Source organism: Eptesicus fuscus, chromosome 10 (genome assembly GCF_027574615.1).
Source record: "Eptesicus fuscus isolate TK198812 chromosome 10, DD_ASM_mEF_20220401, whole genome shotgun sequence".
Lineage (NCBI taxonomy): Eukaryota > Metazoa > Chordata > Mammalia > Chiroptera > Vespertilionidae > Eptesicus > Eptesicus fuscus.
This window is the reverse complement of record NC_072482.1, coordinates 34,547,569-34,574,268: the sequence shown is the minus strand read 5'-3', so window position 1 is coordinate 34,574,268 and position 26,700 is coordinate 34,547,569. Positions and strand designations below refer to the sequence as shown.

The window sequence follows — 26,700 nt, the reverse complement described above, 5'->3', positions numbered from 1 at the left end:
TATAGGCTAAAATGTAAGGAACAGCTGTTACATATTTCATTGCCATGAAATCCTTTTACTGTTTCATTTCAAAGTAGGTGAAGTATAATCACTTAAAAGAACCTCCAAACAAAATACTATTTTGTAAACAGAAAATTAAAGGGCTCTGCAGAGATCAGCATGTTTTTTATCATAGAAAATTTTTTTTATTTTGTTAGTATCTTTTTCACTGCCATGACAATATCCAAACAAGCTTTAAACCCTTTAAAGATTGACCTTAATACAGGAACATTATAGAAGACAAAATTTACTTTTATTTTTAAAAAGTGAAAAAAATTTTAATGCTACATTCCTTAATATCCATTAAAAATATTTTTAACTCAAGTTGAAATACTTTTAATTTTGTTAAACTATAAAATATTGAATTCTACATTTTAAAGCACTATTATTTTAATAATCAGTCAAGTCTTTCAAACACCACCAGCATGTTTCTGTATTTCCATACAGCTTAAGTAGTATATCTGTAAAAAATCTTGAGTTCTGAAAAATAAGCAGAAAGAAATGTAAACTGCTGTTCCCAAATCTTTTAAAAGTTTTAATTGTGATGAAATACATAATAAAACTTACCATGCTAGTGATTTTTAAGTATACAGTTCAGTAGTATTAAAGCATTAAGTATATTCATTGTTCTACAACCAATCTCTAGGATCTTTTCTTTTTGCAAAACTCAAACTATATCCCCATTAAACATTTCCCTGTTTCCCCTCTCCCACTAGTTCCTGGCAATCACCATGCTAGTTTTTCTCTATTTATTGACCATTTTAGCTACCTCAGGTAAGTTTTCCTTATTTCATTGAGCATGATATCCTTTCACAAAAGGTTCATCCATTTTATAGAATGTGTCAGAATTTCCTTACACACCACTTAGTTTATCAATGCATTAACACCTGGTTTCCTCCACCTTTTGGCCATTATGAAGAAAGCTGTTATGAACATAGGTGTAGAAATACCTCTTAGGAACCTTGCTTTCATTTCTTTTGGATATATACTCAGAAGTAGATTTGCTGGATTCTATTTTTAATTTTTTGAGGAACTGCTAGTTTGGATAGTGGATGCCCCATTTTACATTCCCACCAACAGTGCACAAGGGTTCTGGTTTCTCCATATCCTGGCCAACACTTTCTGTTTATTTGGTATTAGCCATCCTAATGGGTGTGAGGTGACCTCATTATGGTTTTGATTTGCATTTTCCTAGTGACTAGTGAGACTGAGCATCTTTCATGTTTGTTTGCCATTTGTACAGGGTGGGGCAAAAGTAGATTTACAGTTGTTGGTATGGAAAATAATACAATAATTAATAAATAATACAAGAATAAGCTGTTATGTATCCTCACAACTGTTTATCTTCTTTGGAGAAATGTCTGTTCAAGTCCTCTGCCCATTTTTTAATCAGGTTGTCTGTTTTGTTCAGTTTTAGTTCTCTATATTGTAGATAATAGTCCCTTACCAGAAATACGATTTGCAAAAGTATTTCCTTCATAGTTTATTCACTTGGTGCCCTACTGGACATTTATAGTCTCTTCCTACTATAATATTGCTGTAGTAAATCTTTACTTGTATATAACAACATATTTATAGAATACACTAGAGGCCCAGCACACGAAATCATGTGCGGGTAGGGTCCCTAGGCCTAGCCTGCAATTAGAGCCATCTTCCACCCGCTCTCCAGTCTCCAGTCCCACCCCGCCGCCACCCACCTGGTTCCCCGTGGTTCCCCGTTCGCCATGCTGTAATTGGAGCCTGTGGGCCAGCGGGGAGGGACAGAGAGGTGGTCAGTGCACCTCATAGCGACTGGTTGAGCAGTCATTCTGGTCATTACGCCGTTATGGTCACTGGTCTTTTATTATATAGGATTCTTAGAAGAAGAAATGCTGAATCAAAAGGTATATGTATTTTAATTGAGACATTACCAAATTGCTCAGAAGAGGGTGTGATAATGTATACCTACACCAACTCCATTACACTCTTGATCTTTCTGTACAATTTAAACAATTAATAGTTCTAACTCTAAATAAGATATATTATCTAGAATTTAGGTAACAGGTAAAGAGAAACAGCTAATAATTTATTATGTTAATAACTCTTAAATAGAAGATGGCGGCATAGGTAAACACCTGAACTGCTGCGTCGCACAACAACTTCAAAACTACAATTAAAAGAAAAAACGGACATCATCCTGAACCACAAGAAGGCTGGCTGAGTGGAAATTCTACAACTAGAAGGAAAGAGAAAAGCACACTGAGACTCAGAGGAGCTGCGGAAGTAAAGGCAGAGGTATGGAAGCGCGCGCGCGTGCGCGCAAAGAGAGCTGGCAACTGATTACACGGCTGTCTTTTTCAAGTGGGAGGGAGACAAAAACTCCTGACTGCTCTGAACTCCAGTTCTGGGCGAGACTCTGGGAACCCAGTCCCATATGGGGAGAAACTGGACTGTCAGGCAGCGGGCAGAACTCAAAGTGGCTTTCTCTCAGAGGTGCTTGCAGCAATTACCGAGGGACACTGAGACCTGGGGGCCTCTTAGGGCAGGGCTGAGGGGAAGCCATTGCTGTTTGCTCCACCGAGACTCTGCCCCATCCAAGCTGTGCGCAGAGGCTTTTGCATATCAATGGCCTGGTCCTTTGAAATCTAAACTTACTTAACAAACTGCAGCTGAGTCAGAGAGACCCAGAACATCCAAAAGAAGGCCCAAGGCCCTGCAGCAGCTTGCATTGCTTCACAGCTGGGCCTCATCTGGGCACCTCCAAAACCCAAACAAAGAAGAGGAATCTGCAGATCTCTCCTCAGCTCCTGCTGGGTGGCCTCAGGTAGAGGCTAAATCAGTACCTTCTTGGATATCCAAGAGCCAGTATACCCAGGGGTCAGAGTAGGACCATCCAGATTACAACTCCTCAGATCCATAAGGGACACACTCAAGGGACAGACTCAGTGAGCATCAAACCCCACTGAAGCAAGTCTTGCCTCATAAGGGTGTCTTCAGCACAGAAATTCTCCCTTCATAGACACAGCTGATCCTCACAGACAATTGGACTGGAGGTCAATTCCTCCCAGTGATACCAACAACAATCAAGGCTTAACTATGAAAAGACTGTGCACACAGCCCACAAAGGGGTGCACCAAGAGTGTCCACCTCAGGTAACTGGGGAGGCTGAGCCACTGGGCCCTACAGGACACCTAGCACACAAAGCCACTCTATCAACTCAGGGAAGCAGCCAAAATGTGGAGACAAAGAAACAGGTCACAAATGAAAGAAATGGAGGAAAGCAAATGACTGGATATAGAGTTCAAAACCACGGTTATAAGGTTTTTCAAGAATTTTCTAGAAAAGGCTAAATTTAGCAAGACCTTTAAGGATATGAAAAAGGATCAACTAGAAATTAAGCATACACTGACTGAAATAAAAATAATATACAGTGATCCAACAGCAGACTAGAGGATCCCAAGAATCAAGTCAAAGATTTGAAATACAAAGAAGCAAAAAACACCCAACCAGAAAAGCAAAAAGAAAAAAGAAGCCAAAAATAAGAAGATAGTATAAGAAGCCTCTGGGACAACTTCAAGCATACCAACATCCAAATTATGGGGGTGCCAGAAGAAGAGAGCAAGATACTGAAAACCTATTTGAAGAAATAATGACAGAAAACTTCCCGCACCTGGTGAAAGAAATAGACTTACAAGTTTAGGAAGCGTACAGAACCCCAAACAAAAGGAATCCAAAGAGGACCACACCAAGACACATCATAATTAAAATGCCAAGAGCAAAAGACAGAGAGAGAATATTAAAAGCAGCAAGAGAAAAACAGTTAGTTACCTACAAGGGAGCACCCATACGATTGTCAGCTGATTTCTCAACAGAAACTATGCAGGCCAGAAGGGAGTGGCAAGAAATATTCAAAGTGATGAATAGCAAGAACCTACAACCAAGATTACTCTACCCAGCAAAGCTATCATTTAGAATTGAAGGTCAGATAAAGAGCTTCACAGAGAAGAAAAAGCTAAAGGAGTTCATCACCACCAAACCAGTATTATATGAAATGCTGAAAGGTATTCTTTAAGAAGAGGAAGAAGAAAAAAAGGTAAAGATACAAATTATGAACAACAAATACATATCTATCAACAAGTGAATCTAAAAATCAAGTGAATAAAAAATCTGATGACCAGAATAAACTGGTGAATATAATAGAATCAGGGGCATAGAAAGGGAGTGGACTGACAATTCTTGGGGGGAAAGGAGTGTGGGGGGTGCAGGAAGAGACTGGACAAAAATCGTACACCTATGGACAAGGACAGTGCAGGGGGGGGGTAAGGGCAGAGGGTGGGGTGGGAACTGGGTGGAAGGGAGCTATGGGGGGGAAAAAAGGAACAACTGTAATAATCTGAACAATAAAGATTTATTTAAAAAATAAAAATAAAATAAAAATAACTCTTAAATACTGCTGATTGCAGTAAACATACTAACAAAGCCTAGTTAAGGAAAACAGGAATTTGAAAGACCATGTGTCATTCAAATTTTACCTCCTATAAGAAGGCTGAAACCACTTTTCAACATAGACATTAATAATGAAACTTCTTGGGTTTTCCTTGGGGTCTTCCCAATTTTTTTTCCACTTCTTTTTTCAGTTTATTTGCCTTATACCTCTCAGCCATCGATACAAGCTCCTCTGGGATACTCTGAAACCATTAAATGTGATTTTAGAATTGAGAATATTCTTTTAGTGTAACAGCTTTTCCATAATATACTAAAATGCCTCCAAACCATTTCAATCAGAGCATGTCCAGAACTGTTTACATGACATCTTTCAAATGTGTCTCTACATATTAAACTCTGAATTTATCTTCAAGCTATAAAATGAGGCTGATCTTAAAAACACCCACCATTACACACTCCCCCGTTTGTATAGCCCTCCAGTTGTTTCCCAAGTCCTTTAACTTGCCTTACCTGGTGCCACTTTCTTTATGTTCTTTCTCATCTCTAGGCCTGAGTATGTTCCCCTGCTGGAATGCTTACTCCATTCTTCTACAACTCTCCTAACCCACTGGTTTCTTCCTCAGCAGGGCTTTCAATGATGCTCAACTCCATTATATTAGTGGCCATAATTATATAATTTCATAGCTCCTCATCTTTGCTAAGCTACAGTTCTCATAACATTTTTATTTATTTGAGAGAAAAACGGAGAGAGAGAGAGAGAGAGGGAGAGAGGAAGAGAGAGAGGAGAGAGAGAGAGAGAGAGAGAGAGAGAGAGAGAGAGAGAGAGAGATTGATTTGTTGTTCCACTTATTGGTGCATTCGTTGGTTGCTTCTTGTATGTGCCCTGACCTGGGATTGAACCCACAACCTTGACATATTGGGACAAAGCTCTAACCATATGAGCTACCTGGCCAGGGCTCATAATATGTTTAATTACTTGTTTAATATCTGTCTTTTCTGGTAAGTAGTATGCTCAAGTAAAGAAAACAAATGAAATTATTTGAACATATGTGATATGAGGTAGTGTTCTAATCAGTTTTATATTCTCACCTGATTTGCTCTTTCCAGAATGTTAATTAATTCATTGGCAACCCTCCAATCATTTCTAGTGATAAGGGTAATTGACACTCCAGTCCTCCTTTAAGGGGGAGAAAAACTCATGTAATTTTGATTTATAATTTATCTTCGTTATTTGTTTAGCAAAATAAAAACAGCTGCAATAAAACCTCAACTCTTTCACAAGCCCAAATATGTATTATACATCAGAATTTACCATCATTTAAACAGCAATATGGAATCTAAACAGTCTGCAGTTGTTTAAACAGCACATTACAAAGGTTCTGTGATAATGGTGCTCTGGGGAGAAGAGGTCCTCTTACTTACGCCAACTTGGACAAGAGTAACCACTGGATATTTGACACTATAGATATAAAGCAAAGGGTGGAATTGGAAAGTTACATGCAGCTAACCATAGAGGGGTCTATTGAACCAGAACAGGCCAGTTCAATAGAAATAAAGTAGCAAAACAGGTTATAGGGTGACTCAATTTATAGGCAAGAGAACAAAACCATTTATAGGCAAGAAAACAAAAGAGGTTTCTAGGAAAAAATGTTTGTGAGGGGATGCCCGGCCGGCGTGGCTCAGTGGTTGAGCATCAACCTATGAACCAGGAGGTCATGGTTCAATTCCTGGTTAGGACATAAACCCAGGTTGCAGGCTTGATCCCCAATACGGAGTGTGCAGGAAGCAGCCAATCAATGATTCTCTCTCATCATTGATGTTTCTATTTCTCTCTCCTTCTCCCTCTCTAAAATCAATTAAAATATATTATTAGTAAATGTCTGTGAGGGAAGTAATGAGGATCCAAAGTTGGCTTCTCGTGGGTAGACTATGATTACTTACCCTGCTCTTCCGGTGCGCCCTACTCTGTGCACATATTCCTCAATGTTCCGGGGAAAATCATAATTATAGACATGTGTGACATCATGGACATCAAGACCTCGAGATGCTAAGTCAGTAGCAATCAGTATTCTCACTTTACCTAAAAAGTAAAGCCAAAAGAATATAGATACATTTTTGCATAAACCAATCCAAGACACATCAGAAAACATATTTTCCCCTAATATCTAATCGGGCGAAGTATCATCTTTAATATTAAAACACTGAAGCATAACCCATGGACACAGACAGTAGGAGGCTGAGGGCATGTGCTGGGGGGTGGGAACAGCTGGAGAGAAGTCAATGGGGAAAAAAGGAGACATATGTAATACTTTAAACAATAAAGTTTTAAAAAAGGGGAAAAAAACCCAAACATTTAAGGTAGTGAAAATGGGAAAGGAATATTTATTTAGTCTTTCTTGTTAACTGCTGGCAAGTTACAACACAGTAGATACAATGGTTCAGGAAATGCTCCCTGAGTCATCTGAGCCATGTCACAAAGATACATGCGTCTCAGGTAAATTAATAGAAATATCCCCCAATGCAAATTGTTGCCTTGACATCCAGTTTTAAGCATTAGCTCTCTAAATTTGGTCAGTCTTAGTCTGATTAGTATTTAGAGCTCTAACAAGTATAGTTTTGACGTCTGTAAGCTGAGGACAGATCTTAGAAATGGTTTTTATGAAGAGGAGCTGTCACGCAGCCAACCACATGCATTGTACTCATTTAAAATGCAACAAATAGTAATTAAATAAATGTACCTGTTTTAAAGTTTTCTAATGCTTTCTCTCGATCGCTCTGTTCTCTGTTGCCATGCAGAGACTCTACTGATATATGTCGGAGAATCAGGTCACTTGATAAGTGATCAGCACTGAAGCAAAAGATCAAGTCAGTGACCTTAAGTGCTTATTCTAATACCACCATCAATTCACTATTTTACTTCTAGTAGCATATCCATTCTCATTTGAAAATAGGATACAAATAGAAATAATGCTAAATAAATCCATGATGACTAAGGATGTAAAAGAAAAAAAATACCTACACAGCTTTTCTGCCGACAAACACTATGACTTTGTCTTTGGGAGACATGCTCTCTAAGAAGGTTTGGACATGAGATCGTTTCTCTTCTTCTGTGGTGACAATTATATTTTGTGTCACAGTACTTACAGCCTGAAAGATTCAAAGATCATAGTGCATCAACATTGACAGGCAAATCCCATACCTCCTTGGCTCACAATAGATCTTATTTCACATCATTGGTTAATGCTTTAATAAACTGCCAACAGGAAAAAGAGCAGGTCCTTGCAAAATTATTTCTATTCAAGGATTTGTAGAGAGGTTGGAAACTCTTTTAAAAAAATATTTTATTCCCCTTTTTATCGAATGTATTGGGGTGATACTGGTTAACAAAATTATACAGTTTTCATGTGCATTGGATACTCTTGAATGCTTGGCAGTGTGTTGAAACTATTTGGTTACCATTGTAGGAAAAGAAATACCCATGGGGTGAGGCTAATATTACAAAAACTAACATGAATATAGCCCTTTTGAGTATAGCCCTTACAACAAAGGAAGATTATTAGCTTATACACAAGAGTTTCCATTCTATGAATATTTTGACAATTTAATGCAAAATTTCAAAATACCATTGGTACCATTTTGACCCAGAGATAAAATAGATTTTAATGGTATTTAATAAAAGGAAAGAACCAACTATTTATTCTGCCTTTCATGAAATCTAATAAAGTGAGCCTAGGCAAAGAGCCATTATTATTACCAGTGACTGAGTAAAAAGGGGCAATTTTCATTAATGATTAACTGAAAGGCCAATTATAATTATTAAGTGAAAGGCAAGAGAACGTTATAATGGAAGAGAGATATAATGGAGATCTTTAGTTATAAATTGTATAATTACTAACATCATCTGAAATCACTGATCTATCTTAACTTCACAAAAAGAGAACACCAGGCTTAAGTATATACAAAGATACAGACCTTGTTCAGAACCTGATTCTAACAGGGTTAATAAAAATGAGACACCAGGAAAATAGAAACACTGACTGGATATCCTATGGTATTAAAGGATTATTAAAATTTTAGGTATACTGTAGTATGCTAAATTAGTCTTTTAGACATATATACTGAAGTATTTATAAATAAAATCATATGTATCTAGTATTTGCTCTAAGATTAGGGAGTGGGCAGAGGAGACTTGCCAAAACACAAAGTATATTTTGGAAGATGGTTTTACTTTGGGTGGTAGACACACAATGCAATATACAGATCATGTATCATGGAAATGTACACTTGAAACATATGATCTTATTAACCAATGTCACCCTCAAAAATGTAATAAAAAAATAAATGTGATAACATTTTAAGCAATCAAATAAAGTTCTCCATTTGCATTGGAAAAAATATTTTTTATAGTTTTTATTGTTTTTTAGAGAGAAAGGGAGAGGTAGAAAGAGACAGAAACATCAATGATAGAGAAACACCAGCAAACAACTGCCTCCTGCACACCCCCAACTGGGGATCGAGGCTGCAACCTGGGCATGTGCCCTGACTGGGAATCGAACCGGTGACCTCTTGATTCCTGGGTAGATACTCAACCATTATGTCACACGAGCCAGGTCGAAATATTTATTAAAATAGTAATAAAAAACAAACTTACAACTAGGTCCAAAGTACCAACATATACAATCATTGGCTCTTTCAAATAAGATTGTGAAAGCCGACGGACTGCATATGGCCATGTTGCACTGGAAATAAAATTTAAAAAAGGGAAAAAAAACGATACACAAACATTAAAAATTTATTCTAAATCAAACATTACTAAGTTTCCTAAGAATGCTACGAATCAAATTGCTCATGAAAGACAAATTTAGTACTTTTCAATAAGACAGATTTTATAGAAAATATATGCTTCACAAAGAATTGTTCAACTTTAGTGAAACTACTAGAAGAAACCTTCAAATATGTTTTGTTTGTTTGTTTTTGCTAATCCTCACCCAAGGATATTTTTCCATTGATTTTTATGGAGAGTAGAAGAGAGAGGGAAAGACAGAGAAACATTGATGTGAGAGAAACACAGCGATTGGTTGCCTCCTGCATGAGCCCTGACCAGGGCCCGGGCCAGGGAGGAGTCTGCAACTGAGGTATGTGTCCTTGACTGGAATCGAACCCAGGACCCTTTGTTCTGCAGGTCGACGCTTTATCCACTGAGCCAAAAGAGCTAGGGCTCAAATATGGTTAATATACAGGTTTATAAACCAATGGTGAAGGAGATTTATACCTTAAATTCTAATATTTGACAAAGTAAAATGAATTCAAGTGTTAGATTTCTCTTGGCCTTTATTTTTTAAAAAGTAAAAACCTTGTATTTTTTCATACAATGTCAGCAGGCAAAACTAAGTGCTGTGCCAAAAAAAAAAACATTTTAAGTGTACTTATGAGAGGATATACAAATTCAAATGTTTCCTAACCATATGTAACTATATACTTTCAGAGAAATTAGATGGGAAGATTAGTAAGAAAAGAAAGTGAGGGCCTGGGCTGGTGTGGCTTAGTTGGTTGAACGTCATCCTGTGCACCAAAAGGTCACCAGTTTAATTCCTGGTCAGGGTACATACCCAGGTTGTGGGTTCGGTCCCATGGGAGGAAAATCTCTAAAATCAATTTTAAAAAATTTTTAAAAAGAAAACAAAGTGAAGAAATTTAGTATAGTTCATCAAGTATATACCACTTTTTTATGCTAATAACACAAAGGAGAAAATGGTTTACAAATCCCTTTGCATTATTATTATCATTTTTTAAGATTTTAAAAATTGATTTTTAACAAGAGAGGAAGGGAGAGAGAGAGAAACGTCAGTTGGTTGCCTCCTGCATGCCCCGGCTGGGGATCAAGCCCGAAACCTGGGCATGTGCCTATGGGGAATCAAACCAGCAACCTTTTGATGCCTAGAATGACGCCCAACCAACTGAACCACACTGGCCAGGGTGAGATCACTGTGCATTTAAATAACAATCGTTGCTTCCTCAGTTTTACCTTGGGCAAAAAGTACTCAGTAATCCAATGTTTATCCCTAAGGACAGGGGGTCATTTATTCAAATGTGAGACCCCACTATGAAACATGGCCTCCCCTTTAGGAGTCCCCTCTATGTTTTTATAGAAATCTCTATCTGTAATTTAGGAAAACTAATAGTCCTTGTTACACTGATACACTGAGTTGCTATACTAAGTGATGACAAACCTTTCACCTAAGGATCTCAAAATACTTTCAAGAAATGCTCTGAAAATCCTGTGGGGAAATCAACCAAAGAACGCAATCTATTCCACTGATTTATATGTTGTAGGCTAGCAATTAGTCATATACCTACCTTGTCATAATAGTCTGCCTGTCTGGGCGCACATCCAATAAAATCTTCATTATCTGTGGTTCAAATCCCATATCCAGCATCTTGTCAGCTTCGTCTAATACCTGCATTAAAAATGTGGCTAGGTTAGATATGAGAGGTAGCTAATATGTATGCTCTCTATGAATAGAAAACTGAGGTAATTTTTTCTCATTTCCCCTATTACCTAAACCACTATTTTAATTTCTCCAGGAGAATATAAGCAGTTTGTGTTTGCAACATAAATTATTTTAAAGTTGGCTAATAGTTTCTAAATCTATTTAATGAAAAAATTGTATCTAAATATCCATGTGGATTTTTATTTTCTTTTGAACTTATCTACATTTTCCAACATTTATAAAAAGCATTAAAATAAAATTATCTTAAAACGCTTACTTTAACATATTAGAGGAAATGAGAAATGTTCCTATGATTTAAAATTATTATAGCCCTAACTGGTTTGGATCAGTGGATAGAGCGTCGGCCTGTGAATTGAAGGATCCTGGGTTCGATTCTGGTCAAGGGCACATGCCTGGGTTTCGGGCTCGATCCCCAGTTGGGGGCGTGCGGGAGAGCCGATCAGTAATTCTCTCTCATCATTGATGTTTCTATCTCTCTCTTCCTCTCTAAAATCAATAAAAATATATTTAAAAAATAAAATAAAACCATTATAAAATGGACAGTCATTTGAAAATAGTATTTTAATAAGAGTTCAGCTCTTCCAGTATCCCAGACCCCTGCTCCATGATTACCAAGTAGGTTATGCTTTTCAGGTTGACAAAGTTATTCATTTGCAGGTCATTCAATCTCCCAGGAGTTGCAATGATGATATCTACACCTTTTGTCAGGTCTTGTATTTGTCCATTTCTATCTCCACCACCATATATACAAACACTTAAAAAAAAAATAGAGGTTCATGTTCAGATGCCTTTGGAATTACATGCCCCTTTCTGAGAACTATCAACACCCATCAACCCACAGTGGTGTGTCATAAAGAGCCATCTTTGCATCACTGTTATTGACTCCACTGCCCTGGTTACAACTATATTGAGTCAGGGATAATACCTGACCCATGCTGAGCCAATCAGTTTCTTGAAATGTGTGAAAAATAATGGGAAAATGTATAAAACTACAAATGATTAAGATGCTGATGCAGGTACAGACAAAGAAATGACTTACTTTTTAAGGCCTTTATATGAATACTTAGAACATTCAGCTTGCACTTGAAGAGCTAATTCCCGAGTGGGTGTAAGGACTAACATGCCGGGGCCATTCCTTTTCTCTCTAGCTCTTTGGAGAGAAAAACAGACTATTAAAGTACCTGTCTCAGATACATGTACATTCATTCAGTGCTTTTAAAATTTGTAGCAATGAGTGTCAAAGTCACATACATTTACCATAAGGTGGAGAAATACAGAAAAACAAAAAAACCCAAGGGCCCAAATAGAAGCCTTTTCATTGAATATGGCCAATGCTTTCCTATGTCAAACATTCTCTCACACAATTGTACTGAACATGATAATTTAAATAAATTGTTACCCATGTTTCACCATTAAGACTTTTGGTAGGTACTATCTATTGTTTCCCCAAAATGTTTTGTCAGTTCATACTTTCACCAGCACAGTGAAAGTGTATTTCCCTGGGACTAGGCATTACCTCTTGACTGATGCAATATGTCAAAGAAACTTTAAGTGAATTTTTGGTATCCATGTCTATTAAACCCCTAGAGAACCCAGCTATAGAAATTCTTACACTGGTTGAGAATCGAGGTGAATAAATCCAGGCATTAAGTAAGACAGTGTCTTCCCTGTTCCAGTTTGGGCTACTCCTATAAGATCTATTCCTTGTAGAACTATTGGCCATGCCTGCGACTGAAATAGAATGATAAATAGTAAAATAAAAAGTGTATTTCTTTGTGTCAAGTGTCCCTCCTATTCCAGTCCCAAACTTCATTCAACAAATATTTTCTGAGTGCTAGAAGTGGTAGTGCAGGAAGTGCTGGGGGAGTGCTCATAAGAGACAGTTGCTCCCTGGTGATTTAACTTCTAACAGATATTGTTTGGGGTTGGGGGGGAATGGCCATTGAAATGTTAGAATTAAAGAATTATTCAGCATACCTGAATTGGTGTTGGTTTTTGAAAACCTGCCTTTTTAATGTTTTCCATAACTTCAGGATAACATTGAAAGGCATCCTCAAATTTACAAGTAGGATTGGGGATAGGACGTTTCTCACCATCTTTCAAGTCATCACACACTATATTGTAATTTTCCTTCCTTTAAGGGGAAAAAACAAACACAGAACAAATATTATTGGTTTTGGTCACTTTACTCCCCAGGCAAGAAAATTTTCCAGTATTAGTTCAGGTCATATCTAGAAATTCAATTGCAACTGATTAAAACCAAGCTGTTAGTACAGTTACAGTAAATTGTAAAAACTAATAAATATAAGTGAGCACATCTTTTTTCTTATCAGAATAGTTGAAGAAAGAAGGAAAAAAATTACATTGTCTACGTGAATGACCTAATGGAAATTTCATGGAAAAGTTAAGAATATAGCCTGAGCCTGGGGCAGGGGGAGGGAGTGGGCTATAATGGGTCAATGGGAGAAAAAAGGGGACATATGTAAAACTTTCAACAATCAAGTTTTCTTTTTAAAAAAAGAATAGAGCCTGAAAATGATGCTTCATGGTTCAAAATCAGATTGTCAAACACTTGAGGGCCTACAATGTTCCATACATATTTCCTTTTTTAAAAAAATTCTTAAAACATTTTTCTGGGAGAGGGAGAGAAAGATAAACTTCTATGTGAGAGAGAAACATTGATTGGTTGCCTCCATTGCGCATCTTGACTGGGGATCCAAGCTGCAACCTTGGTATGTGCCCTGACCAGAATGCAACTGGTGACCTTCTGGTGCACAGGGTGACGCTCAACCAACTAAGCCACACTGGCCAGGGCTTTATTTCTTTATTTAAATCTCAAAAATGCGAAGAGAAACCAAGATGGTGGAATGAGGTAAACACCTGTACTTGCTGCCTCTCACAACCACACCAAAACTACAACTAAAAGACAAAATGACTATCACCCAGAACCACAGGAAAGCTGGTGGAGTAGAAGTTCTACAACTAGAAAGAAAGAAAAAAGCTCATTGAGACTGTGTAGGAGGTGCAGAAGCTCGGAAAAGCAGAGGTACGGAGGCTCGTGAATCGGGCTGGTGACTGGGTGTGCTGTTTTCTTCAATTGGAAGGGAGATACAAGCTACCAACTGCTCTGAACTCCAGTTTCTGGCGAGACTCTGGGGACCCAGACTCCTATGGGGAGAAACTGGACTGTCCAGCATCAGGTCGGAAAGTGAGGGCGGTTTTCTCGCAGAGATGCGCTCAGGAATCATTGTTTACTGTGCTGGGGCGTGGGACGTGGGGACGCAGAAATGCGGAGACACAGAGACGGCTGACTGGCAGCCATCGCTGTTTGCTATGCCCTAGTGATTCCCTGAGACCCCACCCCACCCAATTTACAAACCCACCCAAGCTGTGCGCAGCGGCTTTTGCATATGAAAGGCCTGCCCTTTCACAGCTTAACTAACAAATTTCAGCTGGGTCAGAGAGTAGCTGACTTGCACCTCCTTGGAGATCCAGGAGCCAGTGTACCTAGTGGTCAGTGTGAGACGACACCAGATTTCAACTCCTCACATACATAAATGACATACTCAAGAGGCAGACTCAGTGAGCACCAAAGCCCCACTGAAGCAAGTCCTGCCCCATAAGGGTGTCTCCTGCACAGCAGCTCTCCCATTATAGACACAGCGGGTCCTCACAGCCAATTGGCCTAGAGGTCAATTCCACCCAGTGATACCAAATACAATCAAGGCTTAACTACAACAAGACTGTGCACCCAGCCCACAAAGGAGTGCACCAAGAGTGTCCACCTCAGGTAACTGGGGAGGCTGAGCCACTGTGCCATATAGGTCACCTACCACACAAAGCCACTCCACCAACACAGGGAAGCAGCCAAAATGCGGAGACAAAGAAACATGTCACGAATTAAAGAAATGGAGGAAAACAAACTACTGGATATAGAGTTCAAAACCACAGTTATAAGGTTACTCAAGAATCTTCTAGAAACCGCTGAGAAAATTAGTGAGACCTCCAAGGAACTTAGTGAGACCTTCAAGGACCTTAATGAGAATGCCAAAAAAAATGGAAAAGGACCAGTCAGAAATTAAGCATACACTGTCTGAAATAAAGAATAATATACAGAAATCCAATAGCAGACTAGAGGATCCCAAGAATCAAACCAAAGATTTGAAATATGAGGAAGCAAAAAACACCCAACCAGAAAAACAAAAAGAAAAAAGAACCCAAAAATATGAAGATAGTGTAAGGAGCCTCTGGGACAACTTCAAGCATACCAACATCCGAATTATGGGGGTGCCAGAAGAAGAGAGAGAGAAAAATATTGAAAACCTATTAGAAGAAATAATGACAGAAAACTTTCCCTACCTGGTGAAAGAAATAGACTTATAAGTCCAGGAAGTGCACAGAACCCCAAACAAAAGGAATCCAAAGAGGACCACACCAAGACACATCATAATTAAAATGCCAAGAGCAAAAGACAGAGAGAGAATCTTGAAAGCAGCAAGAGAAAAACAGTTACCTACAAGGGAGTACCCATACGACTGTCAGCTGATTTCTCAAGAGAAACTATGCAGGCCAGAAGGGAGTGGCAAGAAATATTCAAAGTGATGAATAGCAAGAACCTACAACTAAGATTACTCTATCAAAGTAATTACTCCAGCAAAGTAATATCAAAGTATTACTCCAGCAAAGCTATCATTTAGAATTGAAGGTCAGATAAAGAGCTTCACAGATAAGAAAAAGCTAAAGGAGTTCATCACCACCAAACCAGGATTATATGAAATACTGAAGGGTATACTTTAAGAAGAGGAAGAAGAAGAAAAAGGTAAAGATAAAAATTATGAACAACAAAGTGACAACAAATACATATCTATCAACAAGTGAATCTAAAAATCAAGTCAATAAAAAATCTGATGAACAGAATAAACTGTTGAATATAATAGAATCAGAGGCATAGAAAGGGAGTGGACTGATAATTCTCAGGGGGAAGGGGGCGTGAGGGGTGCGAGAAGAGATCGGACAAAAATCTTACACCTATGGATGAGGACAGTGGTGGGGGAGGGGGGTAAGGGCATGGGGTAGGGGGGGGGGGGGGCGGAATCAGGTGGAGGGGAGCTATGGGGGGAAAAAGAGGAACATCTGTAATCTGAACAATAAAGATTTAAAAAAAACAAAAAGAACAAAATAAATCTCAAAAATTATTTCCATTTGGCAGATGAATATTAGTTACTTGTCCAAGGTCTGAACCCCACTCCAACATCTAGAATAACTATTGTTTCTGCTATATTATCTTATTTTTGTAACAGGCTTAATAGAAAAAAAATGTTGCCATTAGGACCTTTAATTCCAGATAATAAGGATTGAAGAGTAAAAAATTATTCTAATATTCAGCTATCAGATCAATTTATGATTTTCAGTTGCAGAAATAATTCTCTAAAACTGCTATTCAACACAGCAGGCATGACCTAGCCGGTGTTGCTCAGTGGATAGAGTGTCAAAGTACAGACCGAAGGGTTCCGGGTTCGATTCCTGGTCAGGGCACATGCCCAGATTGCAGGCTTCAACTCCATAGGGGGCCTGCAGTAGGCAGCTGATCAATGATTCTCTCTCATCATTGATGTTTCTATCTCTCTCTCCCTTCTCCTTCCTCTCTGAAATCAATAAAAATAAAACATTTAAAAAAAAAATTCGCTCCAGCCATGAAGACAGAAGAGAAACAGTCCAGAGATGGAAGACGCTGACGATGCCTTGCCATACTAGCAGTCAGCAGATGTGCGTCACTGCAGATTTCCCAGGACCAAACCAGAGAGGGTCAGACCTACATTACCACCATTTGTCCACCATCCAGAACTGAAATATCATCGCTGTTATGTACACATAAACAACTGTTGGACATAGAAATCGGGACTCAAAAGAACTGTTGGCCCAGAAAGAAACTCACTATAGACTGACACATTTGCCTCTCAGCATAACCATTATTGCTTGTCTCATTTTCGGTTCCTATAAGTGTATTCCTAGTATCACATGAGCTCACTCATCTAGGGAAAATGATGAACAACATAGACTGAAGAACAAGAACAGCATTGATCAGACTGTCAGACCTCAGAGGGAAGGTAGGGGAGGGTGGGGACAAGGGAGATAGATCAACCAAAGGACTTGTGTGCTTGCATATGAGCCTAACCAGTGATCACGGACAACAGGGGGAGGGGGGCATGCGTGTGGGGGGGTTTGGAATGGGAATGGGGGGGTGGGGTTGATGAAATATGCGATACCCTAATCAATAAAGTAATTAAAAAAATAAAATAAAATAAAAATAAGTAGAAAATAAAAAAAACAAAATAAAAAAATACAGCAGGCATCAACCACATGTGCCTTCTTAAATTAAAAAATTTCAAGTAAGCTGTGGCTGGTGTTTCTCAGTGGTTAGAACCCTAGCACTGAAGGTTTGTGGGTTTGATTCCTAGTCAAGGTCATTAACCTGAGTTGCAGATTCGATCCTCAGCCCTGGTAGGATTGGGTGTGCAGAAAGCAACCAATCTATGTGTCTCTCTTTCCCCCTCCTTCCCTCCCTTCCACTCTCTCTAAAAATCAATGGGAAAAATATCCTTGGGTGAGGATTAACAAAAAAAGATAAAAAATAAAACAATAAAACAATAAATAAATAAGTTAAAAATTCAGTTCCTCAATTATACTAGCCATATATATTTTTTAAATATATTTTTTATTGATTTCAGAGATGGAGGGAGAAAGAAATATCAATGATGAGAGAGAATCATCGATTGGCTGCCTCCTGCATGCCTCACACTGGGGATGGAGCCCAAAACCTGGGCATGTGCCCTGACTGGGAATCAAACCATGACCTCCTGGTTCATAGGTTGATGCTCAACCACTGAGCCACGCCAGCCAGGCTGTAGCCATATATTAAGTGTTCAATAGCTATATATAAATAGTGACTATTCTATCAGACACAAATATAGCTCATTTTCCATCTTTGCAGAAAGTTTTATTAGACAGCAATGCTCTAAAATATATCAATAGGTTACAACCAAGTTTTCATTTTAATATGAAAGGTGTAGACTTCAAATGCAATCATTTCAAATTTTTGCCCGAGTTAATTTAATAACATAACTATACAAATAATCATTTGAAGAAGTAATAAAGCAACCCACCTCCAAATGTCTATTTGCCCTTGTGACATTGACCTTGTTGTTTCTGACTCCTTGTAAAAGTTTTTCTTAATTGGAGGTAAATCTGGGACAAAGATGAAAATTCAAATTTTGATAAATAATGACAATTTACATTTCATTGACAATCAGTAACAGAAATCAACCAAAATATCTATCAAGTTCATCCATACAGTTTTAGACAACTGTTCCACACTTTGTCAGCCAGGCTTATGCCAGAATTTTGGTTTGTCTTTTAATTACATTTTTCACACAAGAAATATATTTAATTATAAAATTAAGTATAAAAGAAGCCATGCTTTGCAAGACACTATCACGGTTGATGAATCTTCTCTCAAATATAGTAAACTGATTTTATCTTTTCTTTGAAGGTCTATCCTACTACTATTTAGAAATAAAATATATTTATCCTATTCTACCCTCAGAAGCTACCTCATTTTTTTTTAAGTGCCTTCATACCTCCTCCAAACTTAAAAATCTTTTCTCTGGCCATTCATCCCAATTCTCCCCAACTGATATATTGTTGAGGTGGCACTGGAAACAATGTGCAGAAAAGCTGACTGCCATTGTGGAATTAATCATCGTTAAGATTTGTCACATGATAGTGCATTAGCTTTTTAATTTTAAATAAATGTATAGCTGCCTCATTCTGAGAGACAAATTTAGTGCTCAAATTTACTCTGAAATTTGGTTACTATGAGATGGGACATTTTTTTCCATATATAATTCCAAGTAAGAATTTCATTTAAAATTAAACAAATTTAAAAAACCCATATCCTCTCAAGAATTGTAAGACTGTTAAATGTTTTTTCCTTTTTATTTTGTCCTTGTCAGTCAGGATACTCCAAGATCAACTTTTGCTCAATCACAGCAACAATGTTAACAACCCATGGTCAGCATGTTTATTCCCTTCATTTCCCCTTGGGCTTGATTTTCTATCTTATTAAACTTTTGCAGTAAGTTACCTCAAATAAGACAAAGAGTCGGTAAGTTTAATATTTTAATCTCCTATTTATAGCATAAATCACAACATAGACAACATAGAAAGTATCATGCCCTAGGAAATAATTGCAGCATTGAAAATTTGACTATCATTTTTCATAATGATCTTATTACTAAAAGTAACACATTTTAAAGAGGATAAAAACCTCAAGAGAAATACCAACACCGCATGTAAATGTTAGAATACAACACTTGCCTGGCTCAGTGGTTGAGCATCGACCCATGAACAAGGAGGTCACAGTTCAATTCCTGGTCAGGGCAAATGCCTGGGTTGTAGGCTTGATCTCCAGTAGGGGGTGTGCAGGAGGCAGCTGATTGATGATACTTTCTCATCATTGATGTTTCTATCTCTCTCTCCTTCTCCCTTCCTCTCTGACATCAATAAAAACACATTAAAAAAAGAATACAGCACCAACCTGCCCACTTTTTTTCCTCCCATTTCAAAGCATCTTCTCGAATTTGGTCCCAATCAAGTAGTGGCTGATCTTCTGTAATAACATTGTCATCTGTCCTTACATCTCTTCGAAAAGAAGGTTGGAATGTAACAATATCTGTTAAAATATTTTTACCTAATTAGTTTCAAAACAAATCCTACCAGTACAAAATCCTCAAAACCATTTTACTATTTTGTGTTTTAGTAACCTGACAATAATGCTTGCAATATAAATATTTAGGATTTTGATGCTATAGTACCATGACAATTCTGGTCATGGTTTTTGTCATCAGTTATCTACTTCAGATTTATGAAATGGAAAAAAAATGTAACTTATTGGAGAAGTTAAATAGCCTGAGAGCCTAGTGTCTACTAATAAATCACACATATCACTTAATTTTTACTATAATCCTATGAGCTGAGTATACTCCAGGTTAACAGGTGAAGAAATGGAGCCTTAGCCCTGGCCAGTGTGGCTCAGTTGGTTAAGTGTGTCCCGTGCACTGAAAGGTGGCTGTTTCAATTCCTGGTCAGAGCACATGCCCATGTTGCTTTTTCTCTAGCCCAAGAAGATCTGAGATTTTTAAAATACTGAATTTATTAGGCAGTTTTCAAAGTCAGTTACGTTCCAAGGAAGAGACCATAGAGACAGGAGGCTAGGACTAATCACGCTCTATCATTAATAGAAGTATGTTTAAAAGGCTAGTTTGTTTTTTTCCAATCATCTGTAGCTAAAAGTAAAACTGCTAGGCTTAACCAAGGAGGTTATGTGTTTTCATTTGAGGAAAATGTATCCTGGAATTCCACAGGAAAAAAAACTCTGTAACAGACTAGACTTAATGATGGCAACCTAAAGCTTTATTATCAGGAAAAGCATCAGCTATAACATGGCTTATAATGCTGAATGAAATTTAAAAAAAATTTACAGGGCTTTAGTGGGCAAAAATTACTTACCAACTCTGGGTTGTGAATTGTAATTTTGTTGTTTTTTAACAAGATTATCTATCACTGCTTTTGCTTTTGCCTGCATTGCCTTGCTACCAAAAATTTTGATTTCTGCTTCAGGGCACCCTTTTATTACCTAGATTCAAGGGAAAAAATTGGTATGATTGAAGTCTCCTTGCCACTTGCCCCTCCAACAATCACTCAAATAATAGAAAAGTATAAGTAAGTATAATACTGCTATCAATCAGTGTCTGAGATATATTATCAAAGGCTTTTATGCAGAAATGGTCATGAACACACATAATTTGCATTTTAGAAAGATTGCTCTGACCACAGTGGAGAATGTTTAGAGGAGGACCAGAAGCAAGATGCTTCCGTTAGGGAAGAATGCCCCAAATGATGGGATTTTCCTTGAGAAATACAGGAAATAGAAAGGACTTAACAATGATGGGCTGGTTGAAGATTATTAATGAGAAGTTAGTAATCTGAGGTTCCTGGCTTGGGAACTTGGTGAGTGATGTGGCTGCTTACTGAGACTGGGAAACAGGAACAGCTGAAGGTTTGAGGAATGGGGGAGAGGAAGGGCATACAGTTGGTCCCCAGAGACCTCATTTTTCAGTGAAGCTTATCTCTAAAGATGTTTACCTCCACCCTGGCTGGAATGGCTCAGCTGGGCATCATCCCATGCACCAAAACCTTGCGGGTTTGATTCCTCAGGGCACATGCCTAGGTTTCAGGCTCCATCCCTGGTAGAGGGTGTGCAGGAAGCAGCCAACTGATGTTTCACTCACATCAATGTTCCACTCACATAGATGTTTTTCTCTGTCTGTCACCCCCGCCCCCCTGTCTAAAAATTAACAAAAGATTTTATTTTTTAAAAAGATTTTTACCCCATGAGTCAAAAAACTGAGACCTGGAAGGGCCCATAGCTTAGGTGAGTTCTTGAAAAGAATGGAAGTATAAAGAGCTTTGGCAGCTTATCTCAGTTACCTCGGTATGTTAATAACTGAGCAGAAATGAGAGTTATGAATGAACTATGCATTTCGGGATTTAGGAACACAGATCACGTACCTGTATTTTGGTGTTTGTTGTACTTTGGATGTCTTTTATTTTTGACCCACCACGACCTGTTTTTAAAAAATAAAGGGAAAAATTTTTTTTAGCCAAGTTGAAATCAGTAAGAAGAATATACCTATTTTCCTCAAAGAACCTTCTCTAGTTCTTTCCCAGATCATTCAAACAAAGGCTCCTGGGGTCCAATAATCATTTTCAGTTTGGAAAAAGGAAAGCAAACATTTTCTATTCCAAATTTTGGTGAGTGGAAGAAGGCTCCTTTAGACGTAGATACTAAGGATTTATTAGCAGCCCCAGCAAGCTATTTAGATCCAAGGATGTGGATAAATTAGAACCCTTACACACAACAACTCAACAACAACAAAATCCAATTAAAAAATGGTGAAAGGTCTTGCTTTAATAGACATTTCTCTAAAGAAGACATACCAATGTCCAACAGGCATATGTGATAAGATGCTGAAATCATTAGGGAAATGCAAATTAAAAATCACAATGAGAAATTACCTCATAAGTGTTACAAGGGCCATCATCAAAAAGATAAGATTAAAAAAAAGATGAGATAAGTGTTCTGGAGGATGCTGTGAAAAGGGAACCCTTGTGCACTGTTGATGTGAATGTAAATTGGTGATTGGTGGAACCACAATAGAAAACAGTACAGAGGTTCCTAAAAAATAAAAAATTGAATTATAGTATAATCCAGCAATCCTACTTCTGGGTATTTATGCAAAAGAACTGATGTCAGGATCTCAAAATGATATCTGCAATCCCATGCTCATTTCAGCATTATTCACAATAGCTAAGAGGTGGAAACAATGTCAATGTCTGTCAACAGATGACTGGATGAAGAAAACATGGCATGGACACACAATGGAAGTTTTCAGCCTGAGGGGAGAAAAAAAAAGAAATCCTGGCATTTGTGACAACAGGGATGGACGTTGAGGACATTATGCTAAGTGAAATAAACCAATGATGAAAAAACAAATAGTGCATGACTCTACTTCTGTGAAAGATCTAATGTAAGCAAAGTAAAATGGTGGTTGCCAGGGATGCGAGATAGGGAAAATGGAGAGAGATTTGATGGGTAGGTTCAGCCATGCAAAATGAGAACATTCTAGAGGTCTACTACACAAAATTGTTCTTACAGTTATAATTTTGTACTGTACACTGTACACTTAAAATTGTTATGTGTAAATTAAAGTTGTATTTATTTTGAAAAATTGGAGCCAGAATCAACATCAATTGTTCTTATAGTTAACAATTTTGACCCGTACACTTAAAGCTGTTATGTGTGTTATATTGTAAATCAGTGAGCTAAAGAGAGGATGCCTTAATTAATCAGTAAGCCAAATTTTGGAGTCTTTTATTACACCAATGGGTTTAGAGGAATATTGTTTCCAGAGTCTAAGCAAGCACATGGAGGAAGCTTTTCCCTTTTATACACTTCCCAGCCCTTTGTCTCCCAAATATGGATTACACTTCTGGACCTTTTGCAGGCCTTGCTTGTAACCTGAGCTTGTAACTTCAGTATAGGACATTTCAGATAAGTGGAGTATGGGAGTAACCAGGGATGGCAGCGGAGCTGCTTGCGAGGTCAGACAGCTGAACCCACCCTCCCTAGTATTCAAGTGAGCAAGCGTGTTTTACAGAAGCCAAGAAGAGCAGGGTTAAAATTTCAAGCAGCAGTTTTTACAAAATAGAGGAAACATGAACAAGATGACCTATGCTTCATGTGGAAATTAAAGTTGTATTTACTTATTTATTATTGTTTAAAGTATTACATGTCTATTTCCCCCGATTGAACTCCCTCCCCCCAAAGTTGGATTCATTTTTTTTAAAAAACTGGATCCAGAACCAACATCAGGTTGGTGCTCTGGAGCACAGTGTTTGCATTTCACAGGTGCTCAGTAAGTGCTGAGAGCTTAAGTGATGCTTATTGTAAACCTAGTAGTGGCTTTCGTTTGTAGAGCATTCTTCTTCAGATCTTTGAGCCTGAGTCACCCTGAGAGGTCAATAATCTCTGGCTGGTCAAGCACTAGTCTTATATTGCTCTATTTAATAGCAGCCTACACAATCTGTTCTTTTTTTTTCAAAACAGGTTCAAAAGGGGGTAAAGCAAAATGTTGGCTCCCATACTTATTGGTCAATGGTTGGACCTCATCTTCAGACTTGATGGCAATAAATGGAGATCTAAATTCCAGTAATTTCTAAATGCTTTTCAAAAAAGAATTTGTAAGACTCAAGGTATACTAAGAAAAAAGATGCCGTTTTCAGCAGATAAATCATATTTAAGTTAAACTATGTACAAGATACGGCTAATGATCTGAGCTGCCCTACATCTTCCACCTCCTTATTTGTGGTTAATGGCTCCATTTGGTGCTCAGACTGATTTCAGCTCAGATTGATTTCAGCACTGCTGTGTTGTTCATTTTGGGGTAAGCTGTCAAAGGCCTGATCTTCCATTCCAAAGATTTCCGAAGTCTTCTAAAAGTTTGCACTCCCATAGGCCCTCAGACTGAAGGGTCCCAGGTTCGATTCTGGTCAAGGGCACATACCCCGACGACGGGCTCGATCCCCAGTAGGGGACATGCAGGAGGCAGCCGATCAATGACTCTCTTTCATTGTTGATGTTTCTATCTCTCCCTCTCCCTTTCTCTCTGAAATCAATAAAAATATATTAAATAAATAAAATATATTTTAAAATAATAAAAAACTAAAAGTTTGCTCTCCCTAAACAATGTCATTTTAACCATCAAAAGGTGTGCTAAATGATTTATCATTCTAGTACCAGGTGATAATAGAATTATCACCAGGGATGCTCTTGCCCAGGCCCCGCCCTTGCCCGGGCCCCGCCCTTGCCCGGGCCCCGCCCTTGCTCAGGCCCCGCCCTTGCTCAGGCTCCGCCCTTGATCAGGCCCCGCCCTTGCTCAGGCTCCGCCCTTGATCAGGCCCCGCCCTTGCCCGGGCCCCGCCCTTGCCCGGGCCCCGCCCTTGCTCAGGCTCCGCCCTTGATCAGGCCCCGCCCTTGCCCGGGCCCCGCCCTTGCCCGGGCCCCGCCCTTGATCAGGCTCCGCCCTTGCCTGGGCCCCGCCCTTGCCCAGGCTCCGCCCCTGGCCCAGGCCCCGCCCCTGGCCCCAACCATTCTCCTCTCCCGGCCCTGCCCCCGCACATCCATCCCTCTGCTCACCGATCACCACGCCGACGCAGTCGTTCTTCAATCCAAAGCAGAGCGGAGGTTCCTGGGGGACATCAGCCACAGGCTGCTGAGGGCTGGAGGGCTCCCTCCAGTCGCCGCCTCTGCCGCCCCTACGGCCTCCTCTGCCTCTCCGATTCGGCTCCTCCGTGGGCCTCCATTCCTGAGTCTGGGGCACAGCCGAGCTCCGCTGAGAAGCAACGACCCAGGAGAAGGCGTTGGCGCCTGCTTCTTGCCTAGACATGGTGCCGTGAAGGAAACCCTGCGCCTCCGACGTCGCTCGCGGCCGGCCCGCACCACCCGTCCGTGCCGTCGTGTGGCGGACCTGCCGGGGCGCCCACGCAGCCGCTACTTCAGGAGCCCGCGCGAGGCTCGCCCCGTCCTTGCGCCGGTCCTCGTGGCCCCACACCCATTGGTGGACGAGAGGTTGTGGGCGGGACATTCACGGCTGGACCAATCTGCTCTTTTAATCGTGTGAGCGAAACGTCCGTGCGAATCCCTGCGCCTCGGACGTCTGTTCGCTTGGAGGCGTGGGACGCACCTGAAGCCCGCTTTGCGCTTTTCCCCGCGGAACCCCGAGACGTTTTTAACCCGGGCTCTCAATCGGCGTCACTTTCACAACGTGGTCCTAGGCGTGCATGAACCAGTTGAAACAAAAGGTTGACGAAACAGCATTTACCATTGCGATGTGAGCAGCGCTCTGATGCAATTAAGCCTATATTAGTTTTCAGCATGTTGGGGGTAATCTACAAATTTAATGACCCACAACTTTAAAATCTCGGACCTGAGAGATGTGGCTTCAACACTTGACCTGAACTACCTGGTGTAGTTTTAGAACTAAGGGAATAAACTGAATAAAATGCCCGAGGCACTCCAATCATTGCAGCCTGGCTCTGCGGCTGGGCATATTATTCCAGGCAAGCCAGCCAGCTGGGAATGCTCCTGCTTTGATTAGGATCTTCAAATTGTCTGAACAAATCTCATGTCAATCATCTGTCAAACACGGTAGACATCTATTATGATGCTAGGAACTGTGGTCTGTGTCCAGGATTGAAGAAGAAGAAAAAAAAAAGAAGAAGAAAAAAAAGTGCCACACCTTCAGATCACGTGCTGAAGTCACATCTTTCAAGTTCATCCAGGATTAACTGACAAGGAATTAACTCTAACTCTTAATGTGATCGTTTCTGGACAAATAGGATTACAGTGCTATTGGAGCACCCAGGAAATAGAAAAAAAGATAAATGTGCTGTGTATTTAATCTCTTTTCTCTGATCTTTAATCCGAAATGGATAATATGAGTGATCTTTACAAAGGAATTTTATTGGATTCGATTTGCAAATATTAAGTATTTTGCATCTGTGTTCATGAGAAATAGTTTGTGATTTTCTTGCAATAACTTCATCTAGTTTGGTATTAGTTCAATGCTGGCCTCATAGGATGAATTAGAAAGTTTTCCCTCTGCTTCTATTTTCTAGAAGATATTATAGAAAATTGGTATAAGTTTTTAGCCCTAGCTGGTTTGGCTCAGTGGTTAGAGCGTTGGCCTGTGCATCAAAGGGTCCCAGGTTCAATTCTGGTCAAGGGCACATGGCCAGGGTTGCTTTTGCAGGAGGCAGCCAATCAATGATTCTCTCTCATCATTGATGTTTCTATCTCTCCCTTTCTGAAATCAATAAAAATATATTAAAACAAAAGAAAATTGGTATAAATTTTTCAATGTTTGTTAGAATTCACCAGTGAAACATTTATGTCTGGGACATTCTTTTTGTAAAGTCAATAATTATTGACTCAATTTTTAAAATAAATAAAGGCATATTCAATATTATCTGTGCTTTAATATAGTAATTCATTTTGTTCTTCTCTCTTCCTATGTTTAATATGAACTCTATTTACTTTATGTCT

The 26,700-nt window shown here is 39.1% G+C and overlaps 1 protein-coding gene across 1 annotated transcript; it reads right to left on the bottom strand.

Moving 5' to 3' along the window:
• Window positions 1-329: 329 nt before the first annotated feature.
• Window positions 330-25,128, bottom strand: DDX43 (DEAD-box helicase 43). The gene is made up of 17 exons (XM_008141300.3): window positions 24,793-25,128; window positions 21,606-21,661; window positions 20,544-20,670; window positions 19,573-19,707; window positions 18,140-18,221; window positions 12,954-13,110; window positions 12,589-12,707; window positions 12,016-12,126; window positions 11,589-11,730; window positions 10,822-10,922; window positions 9,116-9,203; window positions 7,484-7,611; window positions 7,203-7,312; window positions 6,406-6,544; window positions 5,554-5,641; window positions 4,551-4,706; window positions 330-519 (listed from the first exon to the last, which is right to left on the bottom strand). Exons 1-16 carry the CDS (start codon window positions 25,040-25,042, stop codon window positions 4,590-4,592), a joined length of 1,950 nt encoding a protein of 649 aa, XP_008139522.3. The 5' UTR covers window positions 25,043-25,128; the 3' UTR covers window positions 330-519; window positions 4,551-4,589.
• Window positions 25,129-26,700: the final 1,572 nt, after the last annotated feature.